Raw genomic sequence first — 24,562 nt, 5'->3', positions numbered from 1 at the left:
ACACACATATTATATATATTATATTCCAATGGAATGGAATCAAGAGTCCAGAAATAAACCAATAGATCTGTGGCCAGTTGATTTTGACAAAGATACCATAGCCATTCAATAGGAAAAGAATAGTCTCTCAACAAATTGTTCTGGGACAACTGGATTTCCACGTGTAAAAGAAAGTAATGAGACCCTTCCTCACACCAGATAGAAATTTAACTCAAAATAGATCAAACACGTAAAGGTAAGAGCTATAACTATAAACTCTTAGAAAACGGAAGGGCAAATCTTCTTGACCTTGGATTTGGCACTAAGTTCTTAGATATAATACTAAAAATGCAAGCAACAACAACAAAAATAAATAGATAAATTGGACTTTATCAAAAATTGAAACTTTTGAACATCGAAGGACATTATGAAGAAGTAAAAAGACCTCTTAAGAAATGGGAAGAAAAATTTGCGTACTTATGTCTGATACGGGCTTAATATCCAGAATATAAAAAGACCTATAACCCAACAAAGGACAAACAACCTAATTTAAAACTAGACAACAGTCTTACATAGCTATGTCTCCAAAGAAGATATACAAATAACCAATAAGCACATGAAAAGATGCTCAACATCATTAGTCAATAGAGAAATGAAAACTAAAACCACGAGGAGATACTACTTCACACCTACTAGGATGACTATTATTATTATTCTTTAATGGAACATAGAAAATGTTGGTGAATATGTGGAGAAATCAGAACCTTTGTACATTGCTGGTAGAAATGGAAAATGGTGCAGCCAATGTGGAAAACAACTTGTCAGTTCCTCAAACAATTAAACAGAATTACCATGTGACTCACCAATTCCACTCCTAGTATATATCAAAAAGAATTGAAAACAGACGCAGACAGAAACACAAATGTTCACTACAGCATTATTCACAGTAGCCAAAAGGTGGGAGCAACCCAATTATACATCAACGGGTGAATGAATAAACAAAATGTACTATATACATACAATGGAATACTATTCAGCTGCAAAAAGGAACAAAGTTCTAATATGCTACAACATGGATACACCAAATGAAAGAAGCCACACAGACACAAAAGAACAAGTATTGTATAATCTCACTTATATGAATATCTAGACCAGGTAAATTCATAGAGACACAAAGTAGATAAGATGTTAACAACGTCCTGGGAGAGGGAGCAATGGGGTGGAGGTGGGGGGCTATTGCTTAATGGGTACAGAGTTTCCATTTGGGGTGATGAAAAGGTTTTGGAAATTGATAGTGATGATGGGTGTACATACTGTGAATGTAATTAATGCCAATGAACTGTACACTTTAAAATGGCAAAAGTTTTCTTATATTTTTTTTACCACAGCTATAAAACTAAAATAAAATAATTGCTTTTTCCTGATGATTAGATACTAATTATTATTTTCCTAAATGCCTAAGACTTAAGATTACATAATGCCTATGAGTATAAAACCTGTGTCTACATAAACAACATGCATACACACAGGACAACATTTTCACATACCCAAACAGAAGCTATATGCCAAGCTATGAGGAAATAAGCCAATAGGAGATATGTATTTATTTCATTGCCCAACATTTAGTTGTTCTATTCATTGTAAATGTGCTTTTTAAGTCTAAGACCATTTATTTTTAAATTAAATTTATTGAGGTAACATTGGTTGATAACATTATATAGGTTTCAAGTGTACAATTCCATAATTCATCCTCTGTATATGGCATTGTGTGCTCACCACCCAAATTCCAGTGTCCTTCCATCTAAGACCTTTTAAAAAAGTAGGGTCTGAATTATCCCCACTTAGTGCATGATTCTACATGTGACTGTTAAAAACAGTGTTTCTTATCCTTTGAAATTTTTTTTTCTGAGAACCTCACTCAATTATTGTTATTTCTTAAGTTCTGATTTTTTTTACAAGTGTTTTCATTCAAGAATATGATTCCACAAGATTTTTATACAATTATGTTTATAAGGAGGGCCACTACTTGCCAGTTCAGCCTTAGCAATTGGTAAAATATTGAAATACTTCCACACTCTTTGGTAAGAGCTGCCCTGATCCCCCTTAGAGCCCGGCCAGCACCCTGGCTTTCCTAGCCTCTCTCCTAAGACCACCCTGAACCTCCCATGAGACAGAATTAATGTTGGCATGGCAGGGGGCCTCCAGGACCCCCTTCCAGCCTGCAACTGTATCCATGCTACGCCACTTGTGAAATATTTTGAATATCACCTCCACTTGTAACCAGTTTATGTATTAGTATAAGGGATGCATTATAGGATTAATTTACTGTGTCAAAAAGACATTTATTAACCAACACCTACTTTGTGAACCGCTTCTCCTTATAAAGATAATTCAGTCCAAAGAGGCTAGGTTGCCTTACTTAACAAGTGACCCTAATATCTCAGGGGCTTACAGCTACAAAGACTTACTTCTCTCTCACACTACCTGTCTACTGCAAGGTAGCTACAGCTTTATTCCATGTCATCTGCATCCCAAGCCCCAAGGTGACAGAAGCTGCCTCTTTTTGCACTAGTGTGAGTCTTAGAGCAGAGGGAAAAGAGAAATAAAGAACTGCAAGCTAGATTTTAAAGCTTCCATTTAGAAGGAACACACATCCCTCTGCTCACAATCTATTGGCCAGAACAAGACACATGGCCAAGCCTGACATACCAGCAAGGAAATATGATCCCTCCCTTGGGAATTGACAGGGGATATTTTTGAACTATAACGGAATCTACACCAGGGCAACAACAGAATTAGAATATACAATCTCAACCCTCGGTTTATAGTGTAAAGGTATAAGAAGAATCAGTGACACTTACACTTTGTAATCATGTCTGAATCTTGAGCTTTCTTTTTCTCTTATCCTCAACAGCTGCTACCACTGGGCTGCAACATTATTAATGTTGCCAGTGATGGATATGGGATTATTCCAGACTCCCTCAAAGAAGTACTTTCCAGATGGAAACCAGAAGATTCAAAGAACCCCCAGAAAAACACCCCCAAATGTCTTTATACTGTCCCAAATGGCAACAATCCTACCGGAAACTCATTAACAAGTAACCGCAAAAAGGAAATCTATGAGGTATTTTTTTAAAAATGTGTTATGTGGCTTTGTTCTTGATTCTTTTAAAAAATTTTTAGAAGCATACTGGGCAAGTTCCCTTTCTTATTAGCCTCTTACTTTCAAGGAAAATGATTTTTAATAAAAGGAAGTCATCTATGCCAAGGGTTCTAATTTAAACACAAGAAAATTACTACATCTTTTGTTAACTATGAGATTTTTCTTTCCCTTTGATATTTTCATGAAAAGAAATAGCATTCTTGGACTCATGTAAATGATATGGGGTTATTTAATATTTGAACCCAAGTTTGATTTTCATTGTTTTATGTTTGTATTTTTCAACTTGTCTCTTTCTTATTCTTTGTCATTTCAGGTTAAAAAGAAATTCTTTGAAAATAAAAAGCATGTTCCTTTTGTAAAGTCTCTTTTAGGTACCTGACTATGGTGCCTAAGTTTTTCACCATAAGCAATTTTTTAAAATGTTAAACAAATATGGAGTTATACAGAAATCTTTGAAAAATGAGAGAAATGTGACTTTTTGTAAAGGAGAATCATAAGAAAGATTTCAAATAGTTACTTTTACTCATTTCGCATATATATGTAGATATATATATATATATATATATATATATATATATGTATATATATATCTACATATATATATACACACACACATAGTAAGTCCTCACTTAACTTCAATAGGTTCTACAACTTTAAACAAAATGACTTATAACAAAACCAATTTTCCCACAGCCTAATTGATATAAACAAGAGTTAAGTTCCTACAGTATCTCATCAACATAATAACAAAACAACATTATTCAAAGATATGCTCTCTGTGTGTGTGTGCGTGTGTGTATGTCTAGTATATATAATATATACACCATATATAAAATATAATATACATATAATATATATAGTATATATATATATATATATAGTTTGTATATATGCATATATATAGTCATGCATCTTTTTAATGACAGATACTTTCTGAGAAATGTGTTATTAGGCAATTTCGTAGTCATGCTAACATTGTAGTGTATTTGCACAAACATACATGGTATGACTATTTGGTATAGCCTGTTGCTCCCAGGCTACAAGCCGGTGCAGACGTTACTGTACAAAACGACATGAAATTAAATCAAGCAGAAGAGAAAATGATGCTTTCAAAAGACAAGGTGAACACGAGATGTATGAGGCTGGGGCAGTGTAACACCACATACCGTTTTACAGCAGAACATATATATATATATATATATATATATATATATATATATATATAGAGAGAGAGAGAGAGAGAGAGAGAGAGAGAGAGAGAGAGAGAGAGAGAGAACACTGTAAAATAACAATAAAAAGTATAGTAAATACATAAACCAGTAACATAGTTGCTTATTATCATTATCAATTATCATGTACTGTATATATCTGTATATGCTATACTTTTATACAACTGGCAGTGCAGTAAGTTTGTTTACACCAGCATCACCACAAACACATAAATAATGCATATGTTACAATGTTGCAATGACTACCATGTCAGTAGGTGATACGATTTTTTTTTTCAATTTTATTTTAGTTTACTTTTTATTATTTTTTATTTTTAAATTACAGTTGACATTCAATATTATATTAGTTTCAGTTGTACAGCATATTGGTTTTTCAGCTCCATTATAATCTTATGGGACCACCTTCATATATGTAGTCCATAACTGACCAAAATGTTCTTATTTTTCACACATTCCTGGGCTCTGTCCTGAGTTTCTCTTCTTATTTACACACTCTCCCTAGCCTGCCTCATTAGGTTCTATGGTGATGAATTCCATTCTCTAATGGAAATGCCTCTCCCCTGAACTCCAGACTTCTGTATCCAACATCCAACATAAATGTCTAACAGGCATTTTGAACCTAACATGGCCACATAGAACTCTTGAATTTTTTCCAGCACACTCCAAACCTCCCATCCACACATTTTCCATCTCCATAAATTGTGCCAGCATGAACAATTACCTTTTATTCTCTTCCCCTTCTCTCCTCCTCCTCCCCCAACATCCAATCCATTCTGTGGACTCTACCAACAACTTTATCCAAATCCATCCATTTCTCTCCACTATCATTACCATCATCATCTACTCCACTAGCAGCTGCCTTTTCTCACACGTCTACTGCGGAGTTCGGTTTCCTCACCTGACCCCTGCTGCACTCCACCCTTGAGCTTTAAGCATTTTTCCAACAGCAACCACTCACGTCCTCCCTTTGCTGAAATGTAAATGTAAAGCCAGTCTCATGAGCCTCCTGTTTGCAGTCCTCCAGTGGCTTCCCCTTGCAGTTCAAATAAATCCCAATTCCTTTACCTGCCTTGCAAAGCTATGTGACCTGCTCAGCTATTCTCAGGCCTCTTATCCTTGTTGCAGCCACTCACTGCAGTCACCCTGGCTTTTCTAACACTTAAATATGCCAAGATTTTTTCTCATCCAAAGGCTCTTTGCTCTTGCTCATCCCACAGTCTAGAAGCTTGTTCCGTGATATTTGCACAAGTGGTTCCTTTATGCCATTCTTTGCTTTGGGGTTAACTTGTCAGGAAGAGCTTCCCAGTAATTCAACTTGAAATAGCTACTTTGTCACTCTCTCGCTCTCTCAAACATCATCCTGTATAATTTTCTGCCTAGCCCCTGAATCCCCCACCTAATATTTCTTCTGTTCATTAGCCATTAGCTTATGTATATTCTGTCTTTGAGAACAAGAGCCTTTAGTGCCTTATCTCTTTATCTTCATTGTCTAGAAAATAGGCAGTCAATAGTTTCTTGAATGCACGCATACAAAGAATTATGATTCCAAATGCTTTTGATTTGGGGACAGCTCTTAAGAAGTAAATATAATACTTTAACCTTTTCCAGCTCGCAAGAAAGTACGATTTCCTCATAATAGAAGATGATCCTTACTATTTTCTCCAGTTCAACAAGGTAAGTGATGATGTGAACCTATTTCACAATTAGAAGATAAATTATTGTAAGTTATTGCACTGCATTTGATTTTAGCCTGGATGCTAATCCACCTTTACATTGAAATTAAATAAATGATTGTTAATTTGCTACCACTTCAATTTTTAGTCTTTTAGTTTTATCGTGGATATTATGGCTCTTTCCAGAAATTACTTACCTTTAAAATAATAGCGGGCTCTCTGTACCATGCATTTGGACAAACAGAAGATTTGGAAGCTGTGTTCACACTAAAAGAGAAAGAGGGCCGTGATCAATTAGAGATGTCCATTACTGACAGCAGATAAAGCATTCCTGGCAGCATGCCATATGTTTGCCATCCCTTTCATTAGATCCTAGATCTTACCTGCAGTGGAATGGGTTTTTAGGTTCCCTCTCACTATGTATGTATGACACTTTTCACAATCACTTTTTTCTAATAGACCGTGGGAGTGACACAGACTCCCAATGCCTGATTTCTCAAAATCAAACACTATTTTTATTTGCTTTCAGGGAACATATACTTGGATTTGGTTCCCCCTTTAAATCTACTGAAAAGAAAAACTCTTAATTTTCCTATGTGGTTTGCCTGACTGAATATCATATCTGCCCTACCTACGCCCTGCTCTCAACATGACCGTGGTCCTTTTTCTTATATACATCTACTTTTGAAGTAGATATTGAAGCCAAGATGTCATGTTGATTAAATTTCTTATCTTCATTCTCATCTTTTTTATCTTTCTAGTTCTAAGGATCAGCCTTCTCTCTCTAAACAATTCTGAATGCTCCTAGCCCTCTTCATTGACCTCTCATCCAAACAAGTTTTTCTTGAATCCTTCCTCTCAATCTGTTAATCCTGGATTCCAATCCTTGCTGCAAGGAATGGCTGGTTTAGGTCTCCCAAAATTCATAATAATGGCTTCTTAACCAAATGAGTAAACCCTTCTGTCTGTGTTTGGCAGAAAAGTCATGAAGACACGCAGATACTAAGAAAAAAACCTGCATTTCTGTCTTTATTCCTTTTTGAAAGGTTGAGGTAAAGGTAATGGAAAAGACGGTCATGCTGCTGTTACCCAAATCCATGCCCTTCCTGTTCTCTACACAAAGTGGTTATACAGTCACCAACAGAGTTCTCAAACCAACAGTATTTCTTTTTTTCCATTTCAAGCCCTGGACACCATCCTTTCTTTCCATGGACGTTGACGGGCGTGTCATCAGAGCGGACTCTTTTTCAAAAATCCTCTCCTCTGGGTAAGACCCTTGGTCTCTAACTTACGGCTAGATCTAAAAGAGACAGAGACTGTGCCTCAGTATCTTTTAGTCCAAGCAAGTCTTCTCATTTAATAGGCTTGTATACCACTTGCCTTAAAACACTAGTTAAATTATTTATATGAATATAGGTCTTTTCTCTCTGTTCATCCCCAATAGTCACAGAAATCTGGCCATTGATCTAAAGTTGTAGAGCGACTGGTCAGGTTTTTGGTTTCATATACGAAAGAGCACGTTTAGAAATACTTGGTCAGATATGCATTATATTTTAAATGTACACTTACATGTAAATTTGTATGTTAAATAAGTAGTAGTTGGTTTCATTGGAATGATTTAATTGTCTAGGTTCCTTTGCCCCAGGTCACAACTCTCTTTCTAATAAAATCAGGAAAATTACATCTATTGATTGCTAATTCAGGATTGGCATTGTGCCTTTTCTCTTTTTTGTGTAGGTTGAGAATAGGGTTTATCACTGGTCCAAAACCCTTGGTAGAGAGAATTGTTTTACACACACAAGTTTCAACATTGCAAACCAGCACTTTTACACAGGTAAGGACTATTTAGGGAATGAAAAAAAAAATGTTTTAAATCTGATAAGAATAGAAATGGATGTTGGCAAGTAAGACTGAGTTAAGATGGCAAAGAGGGAAATCACTGGTATTGAATCTCTAGTTCTAATATGTACAGAATTAGAAAACCAGATACTACAGATGTTTACTCTAAAAGACAAATGAGAGTCAAATTAACCTGGTTATTTTGTGACATTGACCAAGCTCCTTGAGAGCCAGGCTGTCTTTTCATCTTGCATTCCTAGCATCTAGCCCAGGAACTGTTGAACTGAACAAAATGGAACTGGGCTGGATGAAATAATGTAACTTGAGCTTCATTGTCCTGGAATCTATAAAGAATTCCAAACCTGTTTCGTGACTCATTGTGTGCCGTCGCTGCACGTGCTAACCTGTCCTAAAGACACTGTGTGGTATGTATTCTAATTAAACTGAAGTTCATTTCGGAGAACTTAGAAATCTCCTCACAAGCTTTGCGACATTATTGGATCCACCCCAAATGCAATCTTGAAAATCAGATCTTAAGGATAGAATTGCTACCCAAGAACTCCAAATGCATAGAAAAGTTTATGTAGACTAGGACATTTGCTTGGTAGTTTACAGTACATTATTTATCAAGTTTGGGACTTTTTCCTTTTCTGTGTTATACCTGTTACCAATGAAACTTCCATATCCATGAGTAACATTTAGAACTTCTATTTTAGACAGAAAAAAATCTCTAAATATGTAATTTTATATTTCTACTACATGTACATAAAATATATATACGTAATATTTAGAGAGGAAGTACTGTATAGTAATTAATGGCATTGACCTGGAGCTGGACAGTCTGACATGAATCCAGGCCCTGTAACTAGCTGTGTGACCTCGGGAAAGTTAACGTAACCCTTGTGCCTCAGTTTCCCCATCAGTAAAACTGAAATAATAACCTGCCTGATAAGGTTATTACAAGATTAAATTAGCAAAAATATATTAATATATTACAATAGTTTCTGGCACATAGCAAGTACTATATAAATTTGTTTTTATTATGAAAATAAAAATATTCGATTGGTGCCCAGATCACTGTTTTTAATTAACATTTATTCTAAATCACTGAGTGTATAAAGCTTGGTCAGCTTGTTATATTTTCTTATGGTGTTATATTTTCTTCCATGTGATCAAGAATGATTGGCGAAAAGCCCATATTACAGGATGAACCATGACATTTGTTATTGTTTTATTTCTTTTAGCTTCTGGTAGCACAGCTTCTACACCAATGGGGAGAAGAGGGCTTCCTGGCGCATGTAGACAGGTACTGTATTTTAGATTCCATGTTTTACATAGAAACGGATGTTGCTTTAGTAATTTTCATTTTTTTTTAATTATTCCACAATAAAGGAAAAAATATCATGGTAGAAAAGTTTACCACCAGAAAGGTCAAATAAATATGCTCTATTCCCATACAAGCATTCAACATTTTAATCGAGACAGAAAACAGATTCTTATTGACTAGACTGCAGAGGCTTGTAGTTTCCTCAGTTAATGTACTAAACCCATCCCTTCATTGGTTTCTTCTTCTAGGGTTATTGATTTCTATAGGAGCCAGAAGGATGCAATATTGGCAGCTGCAGACAAGTGGTTAAGTGGTGAGTGGAACATGTATCCCATCCTGTGATAAACAGTAGAACCTATATAAACGGGTGATAAACACCCCATAGAAATAATATTATTAATGTTAATAATCCTGAGGGAAGAGAAACAAGAGTCCATGAGTATTCTTGTTAAGAAAATATTACATTATAAATAATCTCAGAGGTAATAGTCTGCAAGTTCTGGCACATTTCTACTTATCTCTACTTTACCTGTCTACTGCAAAGAATTTGTGGTTAAAAAAAAAAAATAGACCAATTAGTCTAATAATCAACCAGCAATAAGTAACTTAAAGCTAAATAACATCTGCATTCGGAAGGTTTTAGAGTTTTTTCAGAATTTTCCTCGAAATCGCAGAGGCATTGTGAAACAAACAACACACTCCTTTTCTAACAAGATTATGCAAAGACAAAATAGTACAATCTACAGAGGATTCTCACTACAAATGATTTGCCTTTTAATCACTAATCTTGTTATCTGTCTAATATTATCTATTGCTAATTTGATTGCAGGATGGTTTAGATTTAATTTTCTATTTAAAAAAAAAGGAAGCAAAATGAATTACATGATTTTAATTATATCATTAAAAATGCCTTTGGTATGAATAAGAGAAAGCAAAATATATCAGTTCCTTATTTCTGTCATATCTTGTTCCCTACGAAGTCTTAGTAAAAATAGAATTATCTTTTTGGTGAGTACTATTCTACCATTTTGTACAGTGAAGTTGAAGAAAAGGTTTTAATCAACATCTTTAAAAAAAGATAATAATTAAAATCAAAATAATTATCCTCCCTCCTTGGTGTCTCTATCCTAATGCTCAATGAAGCATAAAGCCTACAAATATACCTGGAATTCCTGAAGTTTAAGTACTTCTTTTCATAATTAATTACATTCTGATAAAAATTCCAATCCACTGGACTTCTAAACTATTACATAAATGATAGGATTCATTGAAATACTGGAAGAATCTAGAAAGAGTTGAAGAATCCTCTTCTAAAATTGAAAGAGCCATATTTGGCTGAAATTTGTTTCTAACTAAAGGAAGTAGCTATAGGCACTAGATTTCTTGTACCACCCTAAGACTAAAATTGTAAATACACACACACAAGTCTCCCTCCTTCCCTTTCACCCACTGTCTCACTCACTTTTTGATATAAAACATAGAACATCAATTTTCAGGACTTATAAAATTATATTTTTTAAAGAATGCTGTTACTGAAGGAACTTTTTTTGGAAATACTAGTGTATAGTTACTGCAATTATGTCATTAAATGATACATTTGATATCATCAAAAACAGCTTCAGGAGACACTGATTCCCTTCTTCTGTTTATAGGTTTGGCAGAATGGCATGCTCCGACTGCTGGAATGTTTCTATGGATTAAAGTCAAGGGCATTTATGATGTAAAAAAAGTGATTGAAGAAAAAGCCATTAAGAAAGAGGTAAAAAGCGGGGGGGGGGGAGTTATACTTTTTTAAAAAGTAACTTCTTAAATAAAAATCAAGAGAGATAGTTATCATTGCTCAGCACCTCAGCTCATAATGTTTTAATATCAGATATGTTATCTTATTATTAAAATGGTAATAGATTTTGGGGTTATGTAATTATTCTTCTGGTCTAAATTAATGGGAATATAGTCATTCATCTCTGCTAGTAAACAGTTAGTTTAGTGGCTAAGAGCACAGTCTCTGGAACCGTACACCCTGGGTTTGAATCCCACCCCCTGCTGGATGTGTGGCTTTTGGTAAGTTACCGTCCCTGAGTTTTATCTGTAAAGTAGAAATAATGAGAACCCCTGTCTCATAAGGTTGCTATGATAACTAAGTGAGTTAATATGTATAAGGGACCTGGCAAATAGTAAATGCTCAGTAAGTATTAGCCATTAGTATTTAAAATAGAGGGTTTAGTGTTTTGTTTTTTTCTTGATTATGAAAGTAAAGCATACTCATGGCAGCAAACTTGGAAAATGAACAAAAATATAATGGAAAATTTTTAAATAGCCCATAATTTCACCACCAGATTTTATGACTATTTGTGATGTATTTTCTTGAAGAGCTTGTATAAAGCTAGCATTTTGGCTGCACAGTTATTTTACATGGTTAAAATTACACAGAAAAGTTTGTGCCTGCTTTGTTTCACCTCAAATTAGCCTGTGAGAGTCCTTCTATTATTTTTTTCTCCTTTTATACTTAAATTATTAATTTACTTAGATTTCCTGTGGGGGCCTTCATTAAGTTGAGAAACCTAAATATATTTCTGTGTAGCTTTCCAATTTATCATATAAAGAATCCTTTCTCCATTAATTCATTCATTTATCGTGTTTGTCAGTCTTTTGCAAACACTAAGATCTATTTCTAGTATCATTTTTTTCTTGAAGCAGAAAGTACAAAAGGACAGATGGTGTTGATGGTGACCATGTACGCTGCTAGCGCATAAGCGAGGACGCAGTCTATAGGCTAAACCTGGGAACTGACAGGCTGGACTTGAGCGCTAGCTCCACTCCCTTGGGAAAGTCATTCATCCCCTCTTAACCATCTCCCCGGAGGGCAGGACTCATGCTTTATGAATCATTCAAATCCTAGTAACAGCATATGTTAGATATTTAATAAATACTAACCTGATTTATTTCAAAGAAACACATTTCAGTATAATAAATCCATTTTATGTTTTCTTGGCTTTTCTATCAACGCCATTATCTTAAGAACATTTGATAAGTGGCTATTTGTATGTATCTCTGATCTATTGCTAAGGATATAGACTTCATATTTTCTTGTAGTTTTTTTTTCAGTTTTCTTCCTCTATTCCATATATCCCGTTGCACATACATTTGCTTTTCCTAAATAATCTCCAACTTTCTAAACAACAACTCACATGCCAAAAGTTTTCTACTATATTAAGAGAAATGATTTTCATTTTATCAGGACACAAAGTCCCGTCTTCTGCCTTGAAATCTTTTTTCCCCAGACTGCCCCAAATCGCCCCAAATCATTTCACTTCCAACTCATCTTACTTTAGCAGAAGTTGCCCAGATTTATAACAAGCAGTTACTTAGTGCTTTTGAATATCATGATTGTATTACATAACAATCTCAAAGAATTAAAACCATCAAAATTTATTTCTGACTCACATAACATTTTCAAAGATGTGATCTGCAGGCAACTCTGCTCCAAGCAGCAACTTAGAGACTCTGCTTCCTTCCACCTCCTGTTGTTCAGTCTTCAACACGTAGATTCCACGATGACTGCAAAGTGGAAAGAGCATGGTGGATCACACAGGGGAAAAATTGTATGGGCTAGGCCTAGAAGTAGCACACATTACTTCACATCCATTGGCCAGGATCCATGTGTCCACATATAACTAAAAAGAGTCTGGGGAACAGAATATATTTGTATGCCCAGGAAGCGGATACCTCATTATGTGAACTTACATTACGTTTCTAGTTAGGTTAAACATTTGTTCATGTTTAGTACCATTTCATTTTCTTTGGTAACCTGCCCTTTGTTCATTAAAGCTAGAATTTTAGTGTTTTTCTTCTCAGAAGTTTTGCATTCTTTATATGTGGGGAGCAGTAGCATTTGCCATATTTATTATAAAACATTTTCTAGTTTCTATTCTTTTAGTTTTGTTTACTGTATGACATAGAATTTTTATATAAATGTATTTTTCTTTTATGATTTCTTTAATTTCTTTTAGGTTTAAAAAGTCCTTCCCCATTCTGAGATTTGATTTCCCTGTATTTTCTTTTAGTTTTTCTTTAATGTTGTATCACTTATTTCCCATAAACTCTTAGATATTCTTCATTTCTGGAAGTGATTTCTACACTGATAGCTCCTCCCCTAGCCCTTACTTGAGAGCGTCCTTCTCTTTGGCTTCTCCAGAACAAATGGATAAGGTAAGTAGAATATTCTCTTCAGAATCACACTAGCTATCAATTCCATTTTTTGGTACATGTGTTCATTTTGTGAGTTACAGTACGATTTAATGTCTTCTCGGGTTTCTGAAAAACAGGTTTAGTTAAAAAGTCAGGAACTACCACTAAAAGACACATTTTACTTTGTTTCCAGACTTCTGTAGACAAATGAAGAGACCAAGTTGGAGTTATATTTTATCGTTTGCATGAATAGTTTTCAGACCTACTAAACTGTGTTAGTTGAATAATATGTCATGAAGAAAATCTCTTTCATTCCTTTATGGAAGTAACATGAGCCAAAAGTACACATTCATGAAGCCATCAGTCTCTTTCATTGAAGAAAAAATATAGATAGATAGATAGATAGATAGATAGATAGATAGATAGATAGATGATATATCTATCTAGACAGATAGATAGATAGATAGATTTTGTTTTTCCTCAATGAAAGAGAATGATGGCTTCATGAATTTGTACTTTTGGCTCATGTTACTTCCATGAAGGAATGAAAGAGATTTTCTTCATATAGATATAGATATAGATATAGATATAGATATAGATATAGGAGATATATATATATATCTCATATATATACATATATGATATATATCTCATATATCACATATATACATATATTATATATATATATGCAAGGATCAAATAGAATAATATTTTCAAATTAATCACAAAGTATAGCTTTAACCAAGTAACAAGAAGCAAAGAAACAAGTTCCTAAAGACTGTGTATCTGAGAATTTAAAAAGAAGAGCCATAAATTTAATGGTGCTATTAACCTTAGGAAAAGTTTATACTTATCCCAACAGATGTGTTGGTTCTTTGTGTGTTCTTTATTTACTTGTTTTCTCATGTCATTACATAAGCTATCTCTTGCTGTTATATAAGAATAGAGTTGGACAATTGAAACTATACAGAATGTATATGCAGGTGAGAGATTATATGAAAAAATAAAATAATATGTGGTGCAGATAATATAGAAAATGATGACCTTGAGGGCTATAAGAACAACAACAAATATTCTGGGACTCTGATATGTTTATTTCCACATATATTATGACATCGATGCTATCCTACCAAGATAAGACTGAGGTTAAACTTGATTTTTCATTGCCTTATCTTACCCTTATCTTAGATGGATATTCTTTGTTTGAATTTTTAAACTTATGGCAGACTTTTCCTAAATAGCACCCTCATTTCATTAATTCTTATCTATTTTCTATTTTAGGCCTTCCAGAGATTAGCCGAACTTATAAAAGAATCTTTATGAAGACATCAATCTCTTCATAGTACTCATAGATTTTTCAGATAGATTATTTCTATGGTTTGCCAGGAAGAAATGATCATTGATGTTAAACAGGTTGGATTTCATCAAATATGTCATTTCTGTAGTAATTTAACTAGACAACTTTTAAAATGCCCTTAAATCCACCAGATTGCCAAAATATGTACCTTTTGATAAATTTTCAGCTTGCAAAATAAATTATTTTTATCTGGGATTTTATTGTAAAGAACTCTGTAGTTGCTTTATAATTTTCCACAAACTTTCTTTGAAACTAACATTTTACAGTAAATTATTTCAAAAATGTAAGAAAAGAATTAAGTTCAAATGGTATATAATGTGAACTATTTTCTATTCTTTAGGAAATTTTAATGAAAGATTGTTGCAAAGATTACTAAAATTTGACCATTATAAATGATTTTCAGTAAAAATACCACAGACCTTATGTTATGTCATAGAAATCCCTTTAAAATAAAGTTCTGAAACTAAAACATACCTGAAGGCATCAGGTCTATTAAGTCTAAGGAGAGATTGAAACTTAGAGAAATTTACTGCACTGCCTTTTCATACTACACAATTTACAAAAACACATTCTTACCAGTTATGTAATTTAAATCCACCTTTGAGGTACTTAGGATATACTTTTTAAATTATTTTCTTTGTCACCTTTCAAGAGGTTTATTTTTCCCATGTGATTAACAAAGTAACATACGCTCACTTTAAATTTTTCAAACAACCCAGGAAATAGAAGGAATAAAGTAAATGCCACTTGCTGTCTCACACCCTCCCCTTAATAATTGCTGTCAGCATTTATCATTCATCCTTTTAGATGTTTTTCTGTGCATATACGTGTAACGTGTAAAAGAATAAGATCTCATTATAATAGTGTATCATAAATATCCTGTATAAGTTTTCCATAGCTGTGTAAGAAATTGCTATAGTGTTCCAAGATCCAATAATTGTAAAGTTAGAAGGTGCTCTAAGAAATTAAGAAATTTATATCTTTGTCATTTATGCCATCTTTTGTGTATACAAACATCTGCATCATAGATAGTTTTTATTTTCCTGGCTTCTAGATGAGACGTTATATCTTCCAACAGTTGAAGTTTGTGAGCAAAAATCTCACCTCAGAGTTCAAATCAGCTGGTTCGAAGCCCAAGTCCTTTTTTCTAAAGCAACCAGTGGAGAAACGCAGAGCCTGGAGGAGGCCTGAGATGAGGAACCTGAGAGAAAAAGAAGAAAGTATAAATTAGAGAGATTAATAAAAGTAAAATAAGACTTCCACTTACTTTATTCAGTAGTTTTCAACAATAACTAAAATTGCTTAGCCATGCACTGTATAAATGAGTGCCTTGTTTTGTTGTTTGTTTGTTGTTGTTTTTTAAGTCACCAACATAGAATAGTTGATTTATAAGTTCATTTGTTATCCCCAGCTTTCATGCAGGAGATTGCCTGTAAGCGCAATCTATAGGAATCTGTTTCTTCCGAGAACAACTGAGAGTGAGAGAAAGGCAGTGAAAGAACACAGGCGATGATAAGGCTGCCCCTTATTACTGGATGTTCTTTTTTTTTTTTTTTAATCTACTTTTTTAAAGCAGTATAAAACTGGAGCCTTGCTTTTTGTCACTGCCATTGTGAATTTTTCCAGCCTTTTCAGAAAGCAACTTGGCAGTATCGAGATACATTACAATGTTTACAGTCTTTAACACAATGTACTGTGGATTGACTCACTTGGCATAAATTCTAATTTCCTTCCTGTGTCTTTGAGCACCGCAAAAGTGAAATACAGCATTTTGAGATGCCCTGCAGCAACAGTTCCAGATATGATTTACGTTCTGTCATTCAGATGCCTGGATTCAGAACTGAGTTAAGAGGGGAGCGAGGCATCCATTTTGCTGGCATAGCTGAGGCAGCATGATTTTGCAGCAAGCAGTTTCTTGATTTGGTGGTTTCTGCTTCTGCCAAAATGAAATTTTGGAGCTAGCGATGAATTATTCCTGGAAGCTCCGTCTACTTTCTCAGCCATCCCAACAATTTTGGAAACCACAGAATACATAATTATAAACACGTTTTGCTTTAACCAGTGAGAGGAGTACCCATTATCGGCAACTGAATGCCAACCAGGCCAGGGCTTGGTTCCCTGTAAGGACTCAGAAGTTGTGGTGTTCACGGATACAGTTTATTACAGGAAAAGAGTATAGTAAGATCTCAAAGGGAAAATGTGCATAGGGCAAAGTCTGCAGGAAACCAGGCACAAGCTTCCAAGTGTGACCCTCCCAGCCGAGTCACACTGGATATGCGTAATTCTTTCAGCCATGATGTGTGAAAATGAGTGTAGAGTCTTGTCAACAAGAGAAGTTCACTTGAGCCAGGCTGTCCAGGGTTTTTATTGAGGGTCAGTCCATTGTGCCTACATGACTGGCAGCAGTTACTGAAGCTCCAAATCCACCGAGGGAAAGCAGGTGTTCACCATAAATCACATTGTCTGTATATACCATCTGGAAAAACTGTTATAGCATGGCTCAGGATCCATGGCATGCAAAACACTCTTATCGGTCAGAATATTCCCAGAGTTCTGTTCCCAGCTAAGGGCATCGTGAAAACAGCCCTTTCTGGAATGTGCCCCATTTGAATGACTCAGAGCTGCTAAGTTAACCTTTTCCACCCACCAGGAACCCCACTTCTATTCATTTACCATAAAGCATAACCCAAAAGATGGGAGAAACTAAAAAACACAAAGACAGTAATTGTAATTTAAAACAGCAAAATGCTGACTGGGGGTTGTGGTCACAGTTTTGTGACTAAAGGTCTTGCAATAAGAAAATGGTTATGCCAGTTATGGTTCATACACGTAACTAAGATTTAGACAACCATTAGGAAGCAGTATCATTCATTTTATGAAGCCTTATGGTAAAATGAATATAGATAAAATGGAATGAAAGATCAGGGTATAAGTGTACTTATACTTTAATTACAACTCTGTCAATACTAAGACGACATCTCTCAAAAAGGCAACAGTTGGGTAATGTTTTTATTTCCAAAATATTCACTAACGTGGCCCTTTTATAATTTAAAAATAAAGTTGTTTTTAATATCTTCAGCCAACTAGTCACAGTTTTTTTTTCAGTTGGATAAACAGAGGTTTTTGAAGGCAATGGTACAAAATATATCTCAGGATGGTACGTGGGTGACAACTACTCTGTAATGGAAAATCAAAGTGGGAGTCATATCCATATAACCAAAGTCAATTTGAATCTGGTCAAAAATTACATAGGTTTAATTTTTTATTGTCACTCTCTGTTGTTTATTTCTGGCAGCCATGGTGTCACCATTCATGGTCCACAGTGAACTGAAGCAGCTGCAACACCTGGTCTAGGCAGTATTCAGTATGGCTATTTCAAGTTGGCCTAACAGAACCGTTGTCACTTCTCTTCTGATTTAAACTTGAATATTTGTTTTCCCACTTTAGGAATTTCCTCCCCTCCATGTAAGAAAGTCTTTCATGCTTCCCTATAATACTTCTACAGCATGATATTCTCAAAATTACTTCTCAAATGCTACTTAAGTCTTCAGTTGGGTGGCAATTATTAACTTTATCAAAAGTAAATTTTTGGAGAATCTAAAAATCTTAATGAAAATCAAATATTGACTAAACATCTACTTTTAACTGGTGATATGGATTTATTATGATTTTTAGTTTCCTGAAGTCAAATACCATAACTCCTTTTTCTGGGACCTAATTTCAACAAAGAGTGTCATTTGTAAATGGTATGTATTGATGAGCATGCCTTTACAGTTATCCGACTTTTAAGCTTCAGGATTTAGATTTTCATATATTCATTTTATTCACTGTCAGTGAATATTGATTGAGTGCCTACTATTTTAGGCAATCAACATATAGAACAAAATCAGTTCTTACATTGGGGGCAAGGGCTGGTGAAGGAAGACAGACAAAAAAACTCTTAATTGAAATATATTGCGTAGTGATAAGTGCTACAAAGAAAATAATAAGGGTAAAGGAATAGATGATGATAACGCAGGGGTACTATTTTTAATAGAGTTCCCAGAGAAGGCCCCCAGAGCAGGTGACGCATGAGCAGAGAGCAGAAAGCAGAGGAAAGGTGCTGTGCAGATCATCTGTGTGAAGCACTCAATGCCGAGGGAACCTAAACTGCAAAGGCCCTGAGAAGAGACAGCTTTGGCCTGTTTTAGGAACTATAGAGAGTTCAGAGTGGCTAACGAGTCAACAGAAGTGTACTAGTCTGCTCAGCTGCTGTAACAAAGTACCACAGACTAAATGGCTTACAACAGAAATTGCTTTTCTCACAGAGGCTGATCCAAGTGTCAGCAGGGTTGGTTTCTTCCGCAGCCTCTGTAAATGGCTGTCTTCTCCCTGAATCTTCACTGAGTCTTCTCTCTGTCCAAAGCTGTGTCCTAATTGCTTCTTGTAAGGACACCAGTCCCACCAGTCATATGAGATTACGGCCTACTCTAATGATTGCATTTTAACTTTATTACCTCTTTGAAGACTCCATCTCCAAGTCACACTTTGAGGTACTGGGGGTTACAACTTCAACATATGAATTTGGGGACACAATTCAGCCCACAACGAAAGGAAAGTGGTAAAAGATAAAAAGCCAGAGAGATAAGGGTGAGGGGGTGGCCAGACCAGGCAGGGCCTTGCAGGCCACACACGAATTTGAATTATTCTTTGGAAATGGGAAGACATTGGAAGGTTTAAAGCAGCACTGTGGGATTCAGAAGTTCACTCTGGACTTCTGAACTTTGGAATATGAGCCAACTTTGGAATTCAGAAGTTCATTCTGACCCCAGCATTAAAAATGGATCAGAATGGAACAAGTTTAGAAGCAGGGAGACCACTTAAGTCTTCAGACAGGACCTTCTATTTTAATTAGGGTGATCAGGAAAGAACTCTGATAACATGGCATTTAAGGCAAGATCTGAATAAAGTGAGGGGCAATTAATGCAGGTATCTGAGGAAAGAAAGACGCAAAATAATTTTTCAATAAAAACTGAATATAAAGAGGCTACCTTATCAATTGAGGATCCCTACTCTCATATAATTTGAATATGTAAACTCATTTTATTTCTCTTATTCACCTGACTTAACTAAATTGCTTTTCTTTCCTATTCCTGCTTTCAGATTTTTAAATTCCCATTTTGTTTCATGTGCTTTTTTGTGAACTGTTTTATGCCTTTTTTTTTTAACTTGGAATTTATAGCAGAAATTTAAATTTTAAATACTAATCTGAAATATGGTCACAATTTCAGTAACACTTAGTATTTAAATAGTGAGATTGCCCAGAGACTACAATACCTAATGTGTTCATTAGAGTCATTGAAAAAGCAGTCAAAATTACAACTTAATGGAGCTCTTAATGGTTTAAGGAAGAAACTAAGAGAAAATAAAAACATTTCTTACACTGCAGAAATACTGGAACCTGATTTGAAGGTCCAGATCTTTTGATGTCCTCCATGCTTCTGGCATTGCAACTATCCATTAGCCTCGGTTCACAAGGCTGGGATTTGCCACAGGGTCTTCTTTTCCAAGTCTCCGTGAACCCCATCTGAATCATCTCAGGAAGGAAGCAACAAAATTGCAGTCTTCCCTCTGCAATTTCCTAGCCACCTAAACCACCACCCTTGCAGCAAGGTGATACATAGCAAAAAATTAAGAACAAAGAGGAGGGAGGGAGGACAGATCTGCACACATTTGACCTAACGACTTTAGTTCCAACAATTTATCTTAAGGAAATAACTTAAGGACCTTCATTTCAGCAAATACAGAGGGTGCCAAAAAAAAAAACACACAAAAAACGTATACACATTTTAAGAAAGGAAAACTGTATTAAAATTGGAATAATACATACCGAGAACAAAAGATGAATACAAGTCACGTTTGACTTGTGCAATTACAAGAGGTGCTCAAAGTGGTTACCCTCAGCGTCCAGACACTTCTGATGATGGCGAACTACTGCTTGAGCAATGTGGACCAATGTGTCCACTTGTATACATACTTTTGGCACCCCCAGTGTGAGTGAAAGAATGAAACAGTCCAGCTGTCCAGCCAAAACCACCTTCCTTCTAGTGCCCCCACATGGCCCTACTTCTTTCACCTGCCTAATTCCCACTCACCCTGCAGCGCTCAGTTTAAATTCCACTTTCTGAGAAACGCCTTCCCTGAGCCCCCCTAGTCTAAAGGCCTTCTGTTAATTGCACATATAGCACCCTGTCTCTTTTCCAAAGTAGCACAATCAGTAATTATTTGTGCAATTATTAGGTAATGTCTGCCTGTCCCCTTCTCCCAGACCACAATCTCTGTGAGGACTGGAACTCTGTCCATTTTCTTCACAGCTGTATCCTCAGAGTTGATCAGAGTGCTTGGCAGATAGCAGCGTCTCCATAAATATGTGTTACCATTGGATTGTACACTTTAAATGGGTGAATTTTATGGTATGTGAATTACATGTCATTCAAGCTGTTAAAAAGGTTACCATTAAAACAAACATATTCATTAACTAAACATTAAACTAATGAAAATTGCCATAGAGCAGCATGGAATGCAATTAGTGAAAAATATTAGGGTTGTATGTCTATTGCCATGGGAATATAGTCAAGAAATATTATGCAAGCGTTTTTATGAAACAGTTTATAAAATATGATCCCTTTTTTCGCTTAACAAAAAGATATATCTGTATATTTAACCAATATTTACTGAATGCCCATATTTGCAGGCACAGTTCTAGTGTCTGTGACACATCAGTGGATAAAGATCCTTGTTAGCATGGAGCTTTCATACAGCATGGGAGATTAACCACAAGTAATAGACATAATGAATTAGGACTTATATAGTATGTGAGAAGGTAAAAAGGGCCATGGGTAGGGTAGGGGTTGGCAAAAGAAGGTTTGGGAGAGCTGGGGAGAGGCAGGTTGCAGGTTTTTTGTTGTTGTTTTTATATTTATAATTTTAACGTATTTCAAATTTCCCAAATTAGGTGTAGTGAGCTATTTCCCTGAAGACGGAATATAGCACAGGTCTATTTGGGACCTCGTTCAAGAGATCGATTTATCAACAGTGTTGAAAGGACCTCAATATAACATGGCCCACACATGTCTTGTGGCACAATGGCATGTCGCAGTTTTAAGCAGAAAAGTTAGCCTTGTCCTTTGAGAAGGTGAGCAAAGATTCAAGATAGGGAGTTAGCCAAGTGGGTATCTGGGGGAGCAGAAAGCCCCCACAGCAGCTTTGAGCCTGGTCTGTTCAAGAAACAGCCAGGAGACCAGTGTGGCTGCAGCAGAGCAAACAAGACAGAGTGCTTTAGGAGCGAGTGGGGTGGCGAGAGAGTATCTTGTTGCCATTGGAAGGACTTTAGCTTTTATTCTATTAGGGTTGGGGAGCCATCATGCGATTTTGACTAGGAGAGAGATATGATATCCCGTTTGAGAGAATGGCTCTGGCTACTGAGCTGAGGGGAATGGGAGGAGATGCCGGGAGGCCTGTTTAAAGGTTATTGCAGTAATTCAGGCAAAAGAAGATGAGGGCTCAGATCCAAGAAAGGGCAGATAGATGGTGAGGAGAGGTCAGTGTCCAGTATTTTAAAAATAGAGCCAATGGGATATCCTAATGGATTAGGAAGTGTTAAAGAAAGAGAGGAATCAAAAAACAAAGTATTTGACCTAAGCAACTGCGGGATGGAGTTGAGAATAACAAAGATGAAGGCAAAGGATGAGGCTGATTGGAGAAGAAAGAATTGAAGTTGAGCTTTGCATGTGTTATTTTTCAGAAGTCTACTACACATCTGTGCTAGATTGTTTTCAACACATTATCGGTGGCACCCTCTTCTAAGATACAGCAGGTCCATCTTCAATAATATCGTTTTTTTCTATCTCATTTCATTACAATGTTGATGAGAAAAAAAATCAATTCCCGCTGGCCTGGGGCCACTGGTTTTTGGAGTTGGCACGTTCTCCCTCTGTTTGTATGGGCTTCCTCTGGGGACTCCAGATTCCTCCCACATCTCAAAGATGTACATATTAGGTGACTTGTGTGTCTTTATTGTCCCAGTTTGAGTAAGTGTGGGTGTGGGTGATATGTCCTGCGATGGATGGGCATCTTGTCCAGGGTGGGGCCCTGCCTAGCACCACTAGCTGGAGAGGCTCCTGCCACCCACAACCCTGATGTGTAATAAGCAGGTTGGAAAATAATGATTTTCCCTGTTGTTTTTTTTAATCTTTTTAAAATATATGTATAGCTCACAAATTTTTATCAATGTTTACTATTAGAAGAGTTTTGGGTCTTTATTTAAAAGTTTGGCAATGTTTTTGTGACCAGAAATATGCCAAGGGAACTTACTCATAAGTCTTGTTTCTATCAATGAGCCTATAGTAAAATTGGTTTTGTTACAAATCATTTTACTTAAAGTTTCCAAGAACCTATCAACAACATTAAATGAGGAATTACTATATAGTCATCCCCTCTTATCCACAAGGGAAAAGCTCCAAGACCCCCAGTGGATGCCTAAAACTGCAGATAGTACCGAACACTAAATACCAGTGGTGCCAAAAAAATCTATACATACACTTTTTAAGAAAGGTAAAAACTGTATTAAAATTGTAATACTCAGTATATACCAATAACAAAAGCTGAATACAAGTCATGTTTGACTTCTGCAATTACAAGAGGTGCTCGAAGTGGTTACCATCAGCATAATTTTAATACAGCTTTTCCTTTCTTAAAATGTGTATACATTTTTTGGCACCCTCTGTATACTATGTTTTTTTCTATACATACCTATCTATGATGACGTTTAATTTATATATTAGGCACAGTAAGCGATCAATAAAAATAACTAATAGTAGAACAATTACAACAATATACTGTAATAAAAGTTATATGAATGTGGTCTCTATTTCTCGAATTATCTTACTGTATTCACCCTTCCTCTTGTGACGATGTGAGCTGATACAATGCCCGCGTGATGAGCTGAAGTGAGGTGAATGACACAGATGTCATGTTGTGGCAGTCGGCTACCATAAGGGTGACGAACACCAGCACTGAGATACCGATAGCCAGTCAATTTGACAACCAAGATGGCTACTAAGTGACTAACAGGTGGGGAGCGTATGTAATATGGAGATGCTGGACAAAGGGATGATTCATATCCTGAGCAGGACAGAGAGGGACTCACAAGATTTCATCTTGCTACTCAGTATGGCATGCAATTTAAAACTTACACGTTGTTTATTTCTGGAATTTTCCATTTAATATTTCAAACCGCAGTTGACCACAGATAACTGAAACTGCAGAAAGCAAAGCCGCGGATAAGAGGGACTACTGTATCTGGTAAAAAGAGACAGGGGACTACATTTCCCAGAATCCCCTTTCTCCATCAGAGTCAGTCACAATGAGAGGACTGAGATCTCAAACCCTATTCTCTGGAAGTTATTGAAGTCAGAGAATAACTGTTGTGAGTGAGCTTTTTGAAAATTGCCCACATCAGGGATAGTTGGTAGGTACTTACTATTCACAGCAGCTTCAGGATTTTATTGCTGTTGCCTGAAAGAGTTGGTGGGAGGATCCTGCCCTTCCATGGCTTCCAGACATATGCTTGCTGCAGGCTGAAATAGAAGGAACAATTATTTTGACTACCCCTCCCCTAGTCCTTCTCACCATTATTTAAACTTCCAGTTCCCTTTAATCAAATCCTTCAGACTCAGAATGTACAGCCATGTCTTCTGTTTTTTTGACTGACAAAACATCCAAATGGAGAGGTGGAGCCTGTAGTTGGAAATGTCCATCTGGAGTTTG

General features: G+C 35.9%; 1 protein-coding gene and 1 long non-coding RNA gene across 3 annotated transcripts in view; one reads left to right on the top strand and one right to left on the bottom strand.

Moving 5' to 3' along the window:
* Positions 1–17,833, top strand: part of AADAT (aminoadipate aminotransferase) — a 25,169-nt gene extending 7,336 nt beyond the window's left edge. For both annotated transcript variants that reach the window (XM_019715165.3, XM_074338317.2), the window contains 9 exons: positions 2,894–3,103; positions 5,980–6,045; positions 7,229–7,311; positions 7,782–7,878; positions 9,128–9,189; positions 9,459–9,523; positions 10,863–10,969; positions 13,318–13,419; positions 14,680–17,833. In XM_019715165.3, the coding sequence (XP_019570724.1) occupies positions 2,894–3,103; positions 5,980–6,045; positions 7,229–7,311; positions 7,782–7,878; positions 9,128–9,189; positions 9,459–9,523; positions 10,863–10,969; positions 13,318–13,419; positions 14,680–14,721 (834 nt within the window). In that variant the 3' untranslated portion in view covers positions 14,722–17,833. The remainder of the gene's footprint in view (positions 1–2,893; positions 3,104–5,979; positions 6,046–7,228; positions 7,312–7,781; positions 7,879–9,127; positions 9,190–9,458; positions 9,524–10,862; positions 10,970–13,317; positions 13,420–14,679) is intronic.
* LOC148755276 (uncharacterized) lies at positions 12,453–24,562 on the bottom strand. The gene is made up of 3 exons (XR_016019035.1): positions 24,276–24,562; positions 15,860–15,956; positions 12,453–12,768 (listed from the first exon to the last, which is right to left on the bottom strand). It is a non-coding gene; the product is annotated as an uncharacterized LOC148755276 (long non-coding RNA).

Source organism: Rhinolophus sinicus, chromosome 15, assembly GCF_057876585.1.
Source record: "Rhinolophus sinicus isolate RSI-liver-muscle chromosome 15, RSI-T2T, whole genome shotgun sequence".
NCBI lineage: Eukaryota > Metazoa > Chordata > Mammalia > Chiroptera > Rhinolophidae > Rhinolophus > Rhinolophus sinicus.
The sequence above is the reverse complement of the archived record's forward strand: the minus strand, read 5'-3'. Positions and strand labels throughout refer to the sequence as shown.